At 44.9% G+C, this 12,935-nt stretch overlaps 1 protein-coding gene across 1 annotated transcript in view; it reads right to left on the bottom strand.

Moving 5' to 3' along the window:
* LOC147133503 (ryanodine receptor 1-like) overlaps positions 1 to 12,935 on the bottom strand; it is a 43,246-nt gene that overhangs the window by 19,259 nt on the left and 11,052 nt on the right. Inside the window, exons 33-72 of the mRNA XM_086013185.1 lie at positions 12,722 to 12,884; positions 12,568 to 12,654; positions 12,262 to 12,488; positions 11,634 to 12,072; positions 10,974 to 11,552; positions 10,696 to 10,896; positions 10,366 to 10,477; positions 10,128 to 10,271; positions 9,673 to 9,946; positions 9,481 to 9,595; positions 9,276 to 9,408; positions 9,081 to 9,175; positions 8,881 to 9,016; positions 8,614 to 8,800; positions 8,415 to 8,526; positions 8,204 to 8,324; positions 7,780 to 7,949; positions 7,478 to 7,698; positions 7,301 to 7,391; positions 6,924 to 7,064; positions 6,692 to 6,855; positions 6,515 to 6,593; positions 5,966 to 6,055; positions 5,319 to 5,459; positions 5,166 to 5,243; positions 5,015 to 5,090; positions 4,790 to 4,913; positions 4,201 to 4,316; positions 4,033 to 4,100; positions 3,831 to 3,952; positions 3,641 to 3,690; positions 3,501 to 3,561; positions 3,288 to 3,414; positions 3,066 to 3,177; positions 2,896 to 2,977; positions 2,264 to 2,394; positions 1,848 to 2,168; positions 1,413 to 1,653; positions 1,083 to 1,170; positions 904 to 996 (exon numbers count right to left, since the gene is read on the bottom strand). Of these exons, the coding sequence (XP_085869311.1) occupies positions 904 to 996; positions 1,083 to 1,170; positions 1,413 to 1,653; positions 1,848 to 2,168; positions 2,264 to 2,394; positions 2,896 to 2,977; positions 3,066 to 3,177; positions 3,288 to 3,414; positions 3,501 to 3,561; positions 3,641 to 3,690; positions 3,831 to 3,952; positions 4,033 to 4,100; positions 4,201 to 4,316; positions 4,790 to 4,913; positions 5,015 to 5,090; positions 5,166 to 5,243; positions 5,319 to 5,459; positions 5,966 to 6,055; positions 6,515 to 6,593; positions 6,692 to 6,855; positions 6,924 to 7,064; positions 7,301 to 7,391; positions 7,478 to 7,698; positions 7,780 to 7,949; positions 8,204 to 8,324; positions 8,415 to 8,526; positions 8,614 to 8,800; positions 8,881 to 9,016; positions 9,081 to 9,175; positions 9,276 to 9,408; positions 9,481 to 9,595; positions 9,673 to 9,946; positions 10,128 to 10,271; positions 10,366 to 10,477; positions 10,696 to 10,896; positions 10,974 to 11,552; positions 11,634 to 12,072; positions 12,262 to 12,488; positions 12,568 to 12,654; positions 12,722 to 12,884 (6,112 nt within the window). The remainder of the gene's footprint in view (positions 1 to 903; positions 997 to 1,082; positions 1,171 to 1,412; positions 1,654 to 1,847; positions 2,169 to 2,263; positions 2,395 to 2,895; positions 2,978 to 3,065; positions 3,178 to 3,287; positions 3,415 to 3,500; positions 3,562 to 3,640; positions 3,691 to 3,830; positions 3,953 to 4,032; positions 4,101 to 4,200; positions 4,317 to 4,789; positions 4,914 to 5,014; positions 5,091 to 5,165; positions 5,244 to 5,318; positions 5,460 to 5,965; positions 6,056 to 6,514; positions 6,594 to 6,691; positions 6,856 to 6,923; positions 7,065 to 7,300; positions 7,392 to 7,477; positions 7,699 to 7,779; positions 7,950 to 8,203; positions 8,325 to 8,414; positions 8,527 to 8,613; positions 8,801 to 8,880; positions 9,017 to 9,080; positions 9,176 to 9,275; positions 9,409 to 9,480; positions 9,596 to 9,672; positions 9,947 to 10,127; positions 10,272 to 10,365; positions 10,478 to 10,695; positions 10,897 to 10,973; positions 11,553 to 11,633; positions 12,073 to 12,261; positions 12,489 to 12,567; positions 12,655 to 12,721; positions 12,885 to 12,935) is intronic.

Raw genomic sequence — 12,935 nt, forward strand, 5'->3', positions numbered from 1 at the left:
AACAGGGCAGTCTGATAAATAATGCGTTTGTGGAATAAGTGTTGATCCACTCGTTTTTAGCCATCTCCGGGGGCGGCCATTTTGTCTTCTGTCGACCGAAAATGACATCACAACTGCTCGCAACAACCGATCACGGCTGGCCTGTTTTCTGAATCTGAGATGTGATTGGTCGTTATGAGCAGTTGTGATGTCATTTTCGGTCGACAGAAGACAAAATGGCCGCCCCCCGGAGATGGCTAAAAACGAGTGCACTTTGCTGCTTAATTTTTATTCCACAAACGCAAAATTAATCAGAAAGCCATGTTTCAACTAGTGGGCCTGCTGGGAACAAATTCTTGAAACAAAATGTGTTTGGGTTGACTTCCGCTTGAAGCCCCTGGTAGATTAAACGTGTGTGTCAATACTTTTGTCCATAGAGGAGTTCATGAGAATGTACTTGATATGTTATGACTGAGTGTGGATCAGATGTGCCAGTGTGCTGGGGAGGTTGATGAAAAGCGCCCCCAAAGTGAGGTGCCATGCGGTCAGCACAGCGGGCGTGCAGGAACAAGGTCTAACCTCTGAGTCCCCGCCCTGGAAAACCCAGCCGCAACCCAACATGAGGACAAAAGGGACAGCCAAAGAGAAAATATTGTTAACATAACTGTTTAACTAACTTAGAGGTTTCAAAAAAAAAAAAAAAAAAAAAAAAAAAACACCACAAAACAAATCCAAAATTATCTGAACATACCCAAAAACATTTACAATTGGCTTCATTTGTGACGAACATGACTTTAACCCATGACAGATAAACAGGAGGAAAAGGTTGTTACACGATTTATACGGAAATATTGCACTACTGGATCTGCCTGAGTCACACTGAAAAAAAAAAAAAAAGAAAAAAAGTAAACTCCATCAACTCACCTTACTCATTTTGCTCTTGCTGTCAGCGGTGAGGAATGACATGTTATTGATCTCATTCATCACCACAAAGTTCTGCTCCTCCCGCTTGAAGTTCTGCAGCAGCATCAGGGAAACTTAAAAAAACAAATTCATACAAACCGCTGTCCGTGTCAAAGGCCAGATATGTATACTGCACTCACGTGAGATTTAGACCAGAATATGAAGACCTCTCCGACCATGCGGAAGAGCTCCTCGGCATCTGGGTCCGGGCAGGTAAGCCATCTTGCTCTGCAAAAAAAGGAAATAACTTCAAGCCTCTGCAAGAAAAAAAAAAGAGATAATATGCTTGTCCATTTCCTTTATTGACACTGACAACCCAATTTTCACATCAGTGTTTGTTTCTTAGCACACCCTCTTCACCCGTTAATCAGAAATTTGTGGAGGGGTTGGGCAAAACCCAAAAATCGGGATAAGAGTTGGTTCTGTGAATTCTTGATGAATCCCGGTTGACAGACTTTCCGGGTGTTCACCTGTTATTGTCCACGTAGCGAATGAGGAGCGGGTACAGCGCGTACAGGTCCCGGCAGAGGACGGCAAACTCATCCCGTATGGTGCCGTCTTCCTCGTCCCCTTCTGATTTGCCCTCCATTCGCAGATGGTCTTCCTCGGCCACCACTTTGGATGTGCGCTTTTTTAGCTTCTCCATTGTGGGGATGAAATGGGATTTGAGCATCTCTGGTTTCGCCCGGCTCACGATGGGCTGTGAAAACACTGCGAAGGGGAGCGAAAGGGTGTCACCTCGGAGAAATGCAGTCGACACTCATCGGATACTTCAATTGATGGACTTTTGCAGTTGGAAGAAGCCAATACCAAAAATAACAACGCTTTGTTTGATGAGCTGCGGTTTTGATGCTGCTCGTTGTCACGTGTGTGTGGGTGAATGTAAACGTTAAAAAGTGACTCACCGGCCAACCTCTTCATCCAGGAGGCCTCGTCTATCCCCAGGTTGTTGACCACGATTTTCATGATGCTGCCCAGCAATTGATTGAGGTGCTCTGATGTAACCGCAGTGCAGAGCTGGCACTCCATCTCGGGGAAGTTCTCCAGTCCTCGTTCCCACCAGCGGGGCAGGTAGTTGCACAGCATGGGCAAGGTGATCTCAATCACATGAGGCATCTCCGTATAACGAGCGCCCGACTCCGCCAAATCCCCGATTTCCTTCAGGAGAGAATCGAGCTCTGGGATATCCGGGCATAGCTCCTGGACTTCATTGGGGAGGCCCAATACTTTTGTATTGAGGGGAGATGGTGTGAAAGAAACACGTTCAAGTCAGTTCTTCATTTTTGCATAATGACTTCTATTCACAGTTGAACAGACTCACTGGCTCTTTCTCTGGGCGTTTTTGTGGTGTACACAGAGAAGGCGTTGAATTCATTGAGATGCGGCTCCAGGTAGGCCACTGGCATAGCCGCTGCCAGGTGGGCCAAACACTCGCCAAGAGCTGGCCTCTGTCTGTAAATACAAACAATGAGCATCTCTAAAGTCTTCCAAGGTCAGATCGTGCCATCAAAGTGGAAGTCAACCCAAACATATTTTTTTCAAGAATATGTTCAAATGCCACCCACTAGTTGAAACAAGGCATGACTTAATCCACCCGTTTTTAGCCATCTCAGGGGGCGGCCATTTTGTCACTTCTGTCGACTGAAAATGACATCACAACTGCTCAGGACTCAGGTAACGACCAATCACGGCTGACCTGTTTTCTGAAGCTGAGCCGTGATTGGTCGTTACCTGAGCCCTGAGTAGTTGTGATGTCATTTTCAGTGGACCGAAATGACAAAATGACCGCCCCCTGAGATGGCCAAAAACGTGTGGATTTTGCTGCCTAACTCATATTCCACAAACTCAATATTAATCAGAATGCCGTGTTTCAACTAGTGGGCCTGCATAGAACATATTCTTGAAAAAAAATATGTCAGGGTTGACATAAATATCATGCAGTTCTGCCGTTACCTCTCGACATGTGGATTCTTGACTGTCCCAAGAGAGTAGATGCTACACATGATGCGATAGCATGACATCTGCAAGTCATCCACTGTGTGCGAGAAACAAATGGCAGTGATGTCGCAGTATACATGTGACAATAAAAATAAAAAGACAGACATTGATGTAAAATTACTCACGCATGACATCATCTCCAAATAGATGCTGGGCAATGTGATCAAACAGGGAAGTGAGGACTGGGAGCAGGGCAATGGTTGTGTAATTAATGTTCTGGGACACACCTTTCACTTGCTATAAGAGAAAATGAAAACGCATCATAGTAGACTGACCTGATTGATAAATCAATTGATAAAAAAAATGTGTGTCCCAATAATTGTGCCCGTGAATGCATCGTGCAATACCTGATTGCCTTTAGATACTTTGCCCAGTTTAAGATTTTCCACCATCTTTTCGATATCATCAGCAGCACTCTCAAAAAATGACCGCAACCCCGCTTTGACAATCTCAGGGCCGGACTTCATTACAGTCCTAAAACAAACCAAAAAAAAATGTTAACGAAAAGAACAATGAATAAAATCTATTGAAAGCACGTGGATTTATATAAACACTGAAACCTCGCATCCAATGACCGGGCCAGAATGTGAAGACAGTTAACAATGGCTGACGCGTCCGTTCCTGCACACAAGTTCAGTTCTCTAATAAATGACTTTTGCATCATGACATCATGTTTGCTGGGGGCAAACTTTCATCTTACCAAAGAGAGAAACTCTGTGTCTCACCAGAGCGGACATTTTACAGAAGATACTAAGGAGGAGAAGGAAAGGAACGAAGGAAATGAATGAAAGGGAAGAAAAAGAAAGGAAAATGCAACAACAGGGAAAGCTGACGGAAGGTAAAAGTGTGCGTATGAAAAGAAAGCGTCACTGTTGCAGGAGGGACGTCACCTTGCAATCATCTCCTTCTCCTTATTGGATGAATGGCCGCCACTACCCAGGACTTTAGCAGGCGTGGACAAAAAGTAGAGGCAGTGGTTTTTGAAATACTGGTTGATCAGAGGCATCAGGATCTGAAAGCGTATACCTATCGCTTTTAGTAACGTTATCCAGACAAATTATGTTTACAGTAGTTTAGTAAGATTATTCACACCTTTGCAAAGAATTTGATTTCCTGTTCATGGGGAGACTTTTCCACTCGTCCGCTGCTTACTACTGCCTCTGGAAACCACATTGAAAACATGATTCTAACAAGTGTCTTACCCAAGCTTTATAATTATGTAACAGAATGTTTCCTTTTTTTTTTTTTTTTTTTCAGTACCGAGATGAGCAATAAACTCCTGGGCAATTTCCATCCATTTCAAGAGTTTCTGCAGGAAGCCATAGGCAAATCTTTTCTCAATGGACGAAATGTCAGATTCCATATCTTTCAGGCCCCTGAAGAGAAATGAATTCAATTCAATTTTCCGAGGTCCAGCATTAGCAGAAAAAAAAAAAAAAAAAAAAAGCTTTGTTTTCATTGTTCAGTGAAAAATATTAGTAGCTTGACCTTTTCTGTCACTGTAATAACGATTGCATAAACATGCGTGCCTGTATTGCTACCAATGTGACCAGCCTAAAGGTAATCTCCAGCGCTCTAATCATGTTATTGTCTGAATAGGGTATGTTATCTGAGGATATGTTCTGCCAGGGTAACACAAAATACTCCGAAATAAAATATTATCTCGTCGCTGTCCTGTGAAAAACACGTATGTCCAATTTTTTTTTTTTTTTTCATTTTCACATTAATGCGATGTCTGTAACGCGGAAACACTATTCACGTAAAAATAAGAACATTGGAAAAAAAATGGACATGAGTGTTTTTCCCAGCACAGCGACGATATGTAAAATCAACATGAATGCATTGTTACCTTGTGACAGCATATCCATTCAACTGCAGGAACTTAAGCAGCTCGTAGGCTTTTTCTCGGTCTCGAGCCTTTTCTTTTGCTGTCAGGGTGTCGTATGGCACCAGGAGAGGATGTGTTCCACCGCCTGCCCCAAAAAAAACAGAACTAACCGCCTTGAAGAAATCCAGGAAAATTTAAAAAAAAAATGAAGCACCCTCTCACTCTGTTCAGTGATAAATGTCTTACCTTTAGCTTGTAGCTCCAGCTTCTTCTTCCTGCCCCAAGTGTTATGATAGTTTTCTGCCAGTTGCTCAGCCATTGACTGAAGAGAAAGGAAAACGCTGTTTAATAAAGACCACGTGATGTGAGTTCAAACGGAGATGATATTGGTCGATACCTGCAGGTCTCTTGACAGAGCCATGTGAGTGATGTCAATGGGCTGCGGACTGTAACCATGACTTGGGTCATAGGTGGCCTTGAAAGGGGATAATTGTCACATATTATCAATATAAAGCAAAAGCGTGACAAGCAGCATTGTACTGTTGCGTACCTGAGCCGTCTGTGAAATTTTGCGTGATGCGGCCTTCTTCTTCTCGGACTCTTCCTCCTCTCTCGCTTTGTCTATGTTCCACTCCCAAGCGAGCATTGCTTTGACTGACTCTTTGATGGGCCAGCGGTAGATCTCCTTATCCTGCAAGCAAGAGGGTCACCATTGTCACAGGTAGAGAGACATGTAAAATAAATCATCAAATCAATTTGAATTTTTAAATTGTTTCAATTTTTAAAGCGGAAGTCAACCCAAACATATTTTTTTCAAGAATATGTTCCAGGCAGGCCCACTAGTTGAAACACGGCATTCTGATTAATTTTGTGTTTGTGGAATATAAGTTAAGGAGCAAAATGCACTCGTTTTAGCCATCTCTGGGGGCGGCCATTTTGTCTTCTGTCGACAGAAAATGATATCACAAGTGCTCACAAAGCACGGCTCAGATTCAGAAAACAGGTGAGCCGTGATTGGTCGTTGTGAGCGGTTGTGATGTCATTTTCACGCGACAGAACACAAAATGGCCGTCCCCGGAGATGGCTCAAAACGAGGGCATTTTGCTGCTTAATTTATATTCCACAAACGCAAAATGAATCAGAAAATATTCTTGAGAAAAAATACGTTTGGGTTGACTTCCGCTTTAACACACTTACCTTCTCTGAGAAGGTCTTGTATGGTCTCAGCATAGGATGGGTTTTTGCATTTTCATCCAGGACCTCACCGTAAGACCAGTTATTCTGGATCTAGAAAATAGCAAACACTTCCCTCAGCTTCAAACAATTATGTTTTTGAATTGTCGAAAGGAACTGTTTGATGAGACCAAGGCAAACGTGTCTTCTTTAGAATGTACTTCTTAATCAAATCATCCATCCATCGTCTACACAACTTGCCCCCATGAGGGAACTTGCGCCTATCCCAGATGACTTTAGGTGAGAAGCTGTGTCCACCCTGCACTGGTTGCCACACATCATATACCAATCACATTCACACCTGTGGAAATTACGAGTTTCAATCAACGAAACATGCTGACTTTTGGAAAGGGGGGCCAAGTAGACTGCCTGGAGAAAAGAGACGCAAGAATATGCAAACTCCACACAGAGGGCCAGTTTGGAGATTCAAACCCAGAGAGAATCTCTCCCTGCCTGTGAGCTAACACACACACAGTGCTGCACTTTATTATAGTGGGGGAAAAAAATACTTACCTTTTCAAAGGCCCATTTATCATGGGTATATTCAGCATATTTGTTGATAAAGGCATCCAGTCTTTCAGGGATGATTGTGCTGTTTGAGACAATTGATAAATTGAGGTTTACTTCAATTTTAATGAGATTGTATTGAAAGGCCTGAATGGAAAACAAAAAGTACAACAATAAGCTCACTTTGTGGTCTCCACCGGTTTTGGATCAAAGTTTCCCTCCGCGTCCACTGAAGCCTTCTTTTCGGTCTTAGAAGAATAGCTGGCGTCGACGTAGTCCGGGGGGATGGCACCGGCGATGGCACAGATGCATGGCATTGAGATTTTGAAAATCTCTGCATCAAATTTCTGTTAATCACAATAGGGAGATGTTAGTGCTCTGAACCACATTTGGGAATGACTTGCCACAGCAGTACCTTGTGTGCGAGAGACTCAAATATGCCCCAAAAAAGCTTGCGGGTCAGGTGCAGCTCTTCCTCCGATGCAACTCCAAAGTTGGCCCAGCCATTAGGGAGACAATAATACTTCCAGCAACGCTCATAGTGGTTGGTCAACAGCTGCACGACGCACACAAACACAAAATTACCCTTATAAATTGCGAGCTAATTCTTAGTGATGCTGGAGATGAGCTGACATGCACAAGAAATAAGTCAATAAAGAAAGAAAGAAAGAAATGAAGTGAGGACTTTTGAACTGCTTGATGACATTAAATATTGCGACACGTTCAAAAGATGTCACGTGTCAAGATAATGTGTTGAATTGTTGTTCTGAAACTGTTAAAAGGTCCCCTTACTTTGAGTGGCATTTTGGCAAATTCATTTAGAATGGGGACATCAAAAACCAGCCGCCGTAGCAGATGCTGAAGCATGGATGGACGAAGATGCCTGCAGTGAAGAACCAAACGAAAGGCTTAACCATCAAACTAAAAAAAATCAAAAAATCTAAAAGTTTGTAATGAGATTCTTCATACTTGCACAAAGCCATAAGACATTCCTCAATGATGTCTCTTTGGGCCTTTGTGAAGGCTCGCCCGCGAGACAGCCGGTAGATTGTGTGCAACATGGAATCAATCATAATGGCTCGGTGATCGCTGCCAGCGAAGAGCGGGGCGCATTTGGTGATGAGTGGTAGCACAGCAGAGCACAGGTAACGATTCAAAGCTAGCGCCATCTCGGTAGTACTGAAGGCAGCCTAGAAGACGGAAAGTCCAACGGTTAATGACATGCACTGCGCTCAACAAAGGACAAGCAGCACCGTGTCTTTAAACATCACCGTGTCAAGAGAGGCAGCGGCCCTCATGTCAGGCAAGAAGCCCACCTCCAGCACGTGGAGCAGGAAATCCTGATTATCAATACCGTACACTCTGTCCAGGAACAAAACCATGGGGGCTTTGTGATCTGGCACAAAACTGGCTGACATCTTCGGCTCTATGATGCTGTTGTCTAAATGGGAGATACGGCGCATTACAAGGACACAGTCAGCAAAAAAAAAAAATGATAACAACAGCCTGCCTTTGTGAGTTATACTTGCACTCTAAAATAGAAAGAAGAAATTGTAATTTTGTCCGAAATTGCTAGCGCTAAGAGATGATGTCACTTGGCCAGAAAACCAAAGAAAGAAATACGAAAGCATAGCAGCGTGCTTGCAGTAACGCTGGCAAGATGGTAAAAGAGACGATTGCTCCCCGAGTGCTTACCTTTTCCAAAAGAAGGAATCTGAACCGGGAGGCTGATGACTCCAACCAAATCCTCAAGGGGGACCAGTGACCTAAGGATGGCTCGGATCCTCAGGGCCTCGCCTTTTCCAGCCTGGATCAGCTGCAGGAAACAAAAATTTGGCGGTTTAGTGAAGTTTCTCGCACACGTGAATTTTTTTAACCTGTTTGATAAGTCAAGCAAATAGCTTACATGCATTTCTGGGGCACAACGTCCCAACAAGTCAATAAGTGCCGAGTAGAATGACATCACGGCGTTTCCCAGGTGCACCCGGTTCTCTTCATGCTGCTCCTCTCCACCAAACCTACAACGGATGACACCGGATGTTATTTGGTTTACATATCGTATCATTTTCTTCGTTCAACATCGTCAGTGGAGCTTAGAATCTTACATGGGAAAGCGTCTGTCTTTCTTAACACTTGGCCCATCCCTAGCGGGATCCTCTGATATTTTGATGGCCTCTTCAATGGCAGCCAGGAGACCATTACCACCTTCCCCTCTGAGGGCTGGCCCAAAGCATTCAGGCCGACGGATGAGAAGGCGCACCACTACGTTGGCATTCTCCTCCACGCTCTCTCCTGGCGAAACCAAAATCATGAACGTTTATTGAAAACAGATACAAACTGCAAATGAACTGAGGCGAAAAGACACAACAGACCATTAACAAATACGGCAAAACGAAGAAAATCAAGATATTTCTCTCCACCGCATGGATTCCAGCCAATGTCGGGGTAGCCCTTGGAGAGGAGCATTGGACAGCTCTGTAGCCCGCATCCAGCCAGATACTTCACCACCTAGAAAGGCATCACTCGACTCAAGTATTGCTTCTAGTTTCTCTGAGTACTGGTTGCCTTTTACCATCTCTAAGTCTTGTTCTTGTAGAGCCAACGCCAGCTCGTTGTTGTCAATACAGGAAGCTGCCGCTACATCCAAGGGGGTGGAGCCCCGCATTCCTACACAACGGCATTTACGGTAATAACAGATGAGTCACGCACACACTCCGTCCGGCGTTAAGGCAAAACTGTCAAGATGAATCACGGTAAATGCAATCACCGAGGCCGATGCCGCTGTTCTGCAGCAGATAGCTGAGGTGATCAAACATAGAGCGCTGGTTCTGACGGCTGATGCGACAGAAATAGCACAGGAAGCGACAGCAGTTTGTCACCACCCGTGGGAATCTGATCTCCTGCGGACATAAAAACAAGCTATGCGCATATTCGTGCTTGCGGCCGATTTGAGCAGACTTTAAAAAAAGTACCTTGGAGTCTCCGCCGCCCAGTACATTAACCATGACTTCCATGACGGTTTCATGCATGCCCAGAGCTCTCATCAGGTTAGGGTGCTGATAGAAAACTTTGTTGCTCATAATATTCCTGTGGAGGACAGTTCATGTGTGAATCAAGAATTGAGCATTGGATATGGTCAAGGTGTACGAGGAATAAAAATCCACCCAATGCTTTGAATCATTAGCCTCTCCTCTTCTGGACCCATCTGGACGATAAGCAGGGAGCGTATCTGTCCTAAGCACTCAAGCAGATCCATAGTGTCCTGAATGGAAACTGCATTGATGGTGTAGGCCTTGGGAAGGGCACGTACGAGCTCCCCCAGCCCATCATACTGCCTGTGGAGGAGGCTGAACATCATACGAACAAGCTCCGGGTTCTGGATAAAGGACTCTTGGGCCCAGTGGATGGTGGAATGTGAAATGAGTTCCTGCAGTGTGCCTGTGACAAAGTTGGATCAGTTGCTATTGTTTTGCACAACCAAAAGACAGAGAAGAGGAAAACATAGTCTGTAGTCTGTACTATAGGCAGTATATCGTATACTTTTTGTACCGCGTCTTTGAGTCTCAAGAAAAGTGCGATATGAACTTTACTTATTCATAATCATAATCATAATGCTCACTTGGTTTTTTATCTTCCTCTGGCTCTGGCTCCTCCTCCACCTTCTTCTGACGGATCTTCTTGACCCTTTCCAGCAACCGGAGCAGTCGTCCACGCACGGAATAATCCACTACTTCTTCTTCCTCCTCTTCCTCAATATGAACGCCTGATATAAAAACAGACATAAACATCTGTGACCCCTGTGGTGTTCACTTAAATGGTTCAAAATCTGTGGGTTCAATGGCTAGAAGAGAACTAACCGCAATGTCCCAGCAGAGCATTGTGAAACGCTTGCAGAGCCTCGCGGACTTCATCTGGAACCGGGCAATCTTCGTCTTCTGCACAGTTCTTGAAGTTCATCAGCATGTTGACCTACATGGTGCAGTGCAAAGGTATACGCAACAGTGGCTCATTTTCAAAAGATTTTGATTGCGGGATCATTTTGTGAAAATGTAAAGGCGGTCTTGAAGCTACCGCCAGGGCATTGTTACAATCCAATCAGACTTAATGTTGTGGCCAATAAGTGTGTATAATTTCTATCAGGTAAACGACAGCTGAATGCATTCAAGTGCGCATTTATCTGAGAGTACCTGCTCTTGTGGTGGCGAGCGGAATTCACGTGTCTTGCGCGCGGTCTCGGCAGCACTCATGGTGAAGGCCAACATGAGTTCATTGTAGCGCTGCCTCTGGTTGGACTGTATCTGGCTGACGAGCTTGTCCGAAAATGCGATGATGGCTTCCACCCTGTGTCGAAGTTCGCAATCGCAGAAATATTGCAGTAGAGTACACATCTGAAGAAGAGAAAACGTGTTATTACTTTTCAAATGAACTTGGTTTCTTGCATTCATTTGGAGGATATGGAACATACCTGTAATTTGACGGACTCTGGTAGTTTCATCTGGAACAGTCCTTGCTCTAAATGTTCCTCTTTAGCCTCACCACTGGCCTCGCAAGATTTGATGTCTTTCTCTGTTTCTTCGGCTCCTTTCTCTCCATTCACTGGCTCAGTCGCATCAGCCATTTCTTCATGTGGAATGATAGACTCCGCCATCTCCAGTTCTTCTTCCTCTTCTTCCACCTCTTCCTCCTCCTCTTCTCCAAGGCCGTCATCATCAAACTCCTCCTCCGGGTCTTCCGGCACATCTCCCTGCTCCTCATCTTTCTCCACTTGAAGTTTCTGTGCTTTAGGTTCCTTCTCTTCCTTCACTTTAACAACCTCCTCAACTGGCTCCTCCGGCTTCTTGCCACTGAAGACCGTCGGCTCGATCATCTTCAGGATGTGGGTGACGTCTTCATCGTCAAACACGCCCATGATGAGGAGGGTGCTGATGAGCTTCAGGATTGGAACAAAGTGGAACTCAACACTGCCCCCTACAGGGTCTCTCATGGCTTGACCTCCGTCTTGCACAGCCTCAATGAGCATGGTGAGCGCTTTGGTCTTGAGCACCTGGAAATTAAAAAAAATAAGATAAAAATTACGCAAGTAATAGCTGAACTCACAGTCTGTTGTCCCCATGTTTCATCTCACCTGTAAGGGAACTGCTGGACTCAGCGTGTAGATGTCTGGATCTGTTCCAACAAATACAGTGGAAGAAAAATGGAGTTTGGGACGCAGGCACGTGGTAAGCCCAACGCCAGGTAAAGCATGTGACTTGACAGAGTACAAGGTGATACTGCGTGTTTCATCTGACATTGGAACGATGAATTCCTTGTTGGTTCCAAGCCGGTTCCTCTTAGCAGACTCAAGGTGCATGCTAATGAGAAGGTCATAGAAGCCGCTCCTCATTGGTCCAGGGAGGTAGGTGTTCTCTATGGCGTAGAAGAGCTGAGATTCATCCACATGGCTGCACAGAGCGTGAGCCACACGGTTGTTTCCTAGGGCACACACTGAGCCGTACAACTTCAGAGTGTGGTAGTGGAACTTCAGCAGGTCCATTCGTTCCGAAAGCTCGAGGATGTCAATGCACCTAGAGGATTGGCAACAAAAAGGGTCTTAATCTAGGGACTGAAGATTCTTGGGTTCAAGAGTTGCTAGAGAAAATATGGAATTTGAGGCTGCTTGACAGAGAACCAGTTCAGTGGTCTCACTGAACAACAATCTTCGAGACAGCTGTACCTATTAAGGTTTCCTTTACATGGAGCGTAATGACACTGACCTGTTCTCTTCTGGAATATGGAGGGCCATCATGGTGAGTGGCTCCTGACACTGAACAAGCCAGCCCAGTCTCTCGCTAATGCGACCTGTGTCTGGAGCCAGGAAGTGGTTGGGCATGCGGCTCCAGATGACAGGGGTTAACATTTGGACGTCCAGTCTGGGAGGGCATTGGGGCACTGGGTTCTTGCGTTCACTCCGGAACATGGCGGCCGAGATGGGCATAATGTTCTGCCAAGAAAATGTTAATTATGCAGTAGAGAAAGACCGTGTAAGAAATTGAGAATAAAGTTATGACTTTGGAGCTGACCTTGAGTTTGCCGAGCTCAATTTGAATCATATTCTGACTAGAAGGCAGGACAAAGACTGCTGGGAATAGTTTAGTGTTGGGCTCCACCTGAAACATATAGCACTGTTAAACTAACCACTGAAACGCATGGACAATTGACTGCACCTTCTCGAACCTGGTAGAAGGTGTTGATTTCTTTCCCGTTAGCAGTAAAGGTCATGAGTCCTGTGTCCAAATCAATAAGGCAGCCAATCACAAAGTCTTCCTGGCTTACTCGGGTCTGCTGGGAGCTGCTGAACTCACCTCCCCATACCATGTAGCAGTTACTGCGTTTTATACTGCGGCGACAACCGCAAAAGAAAAGTTGAGTGAACATGAAAAGTGGACAT

Source organism: Filicampus tigris, chromosome 17 (assembly GCF_054856515.1).
Source record: "Filicampus tigris isolate MCC_2025a chromosome 17, RoL_Ftig_1.0, whole genome shotgun sequence".
NCBI classification, from domain to species: Eukaryota; Metazoa; Chordata; class Actinopteri; order Syngnathiformes; family Syngnathidae; genus Filicampus; species Filicampus tigris.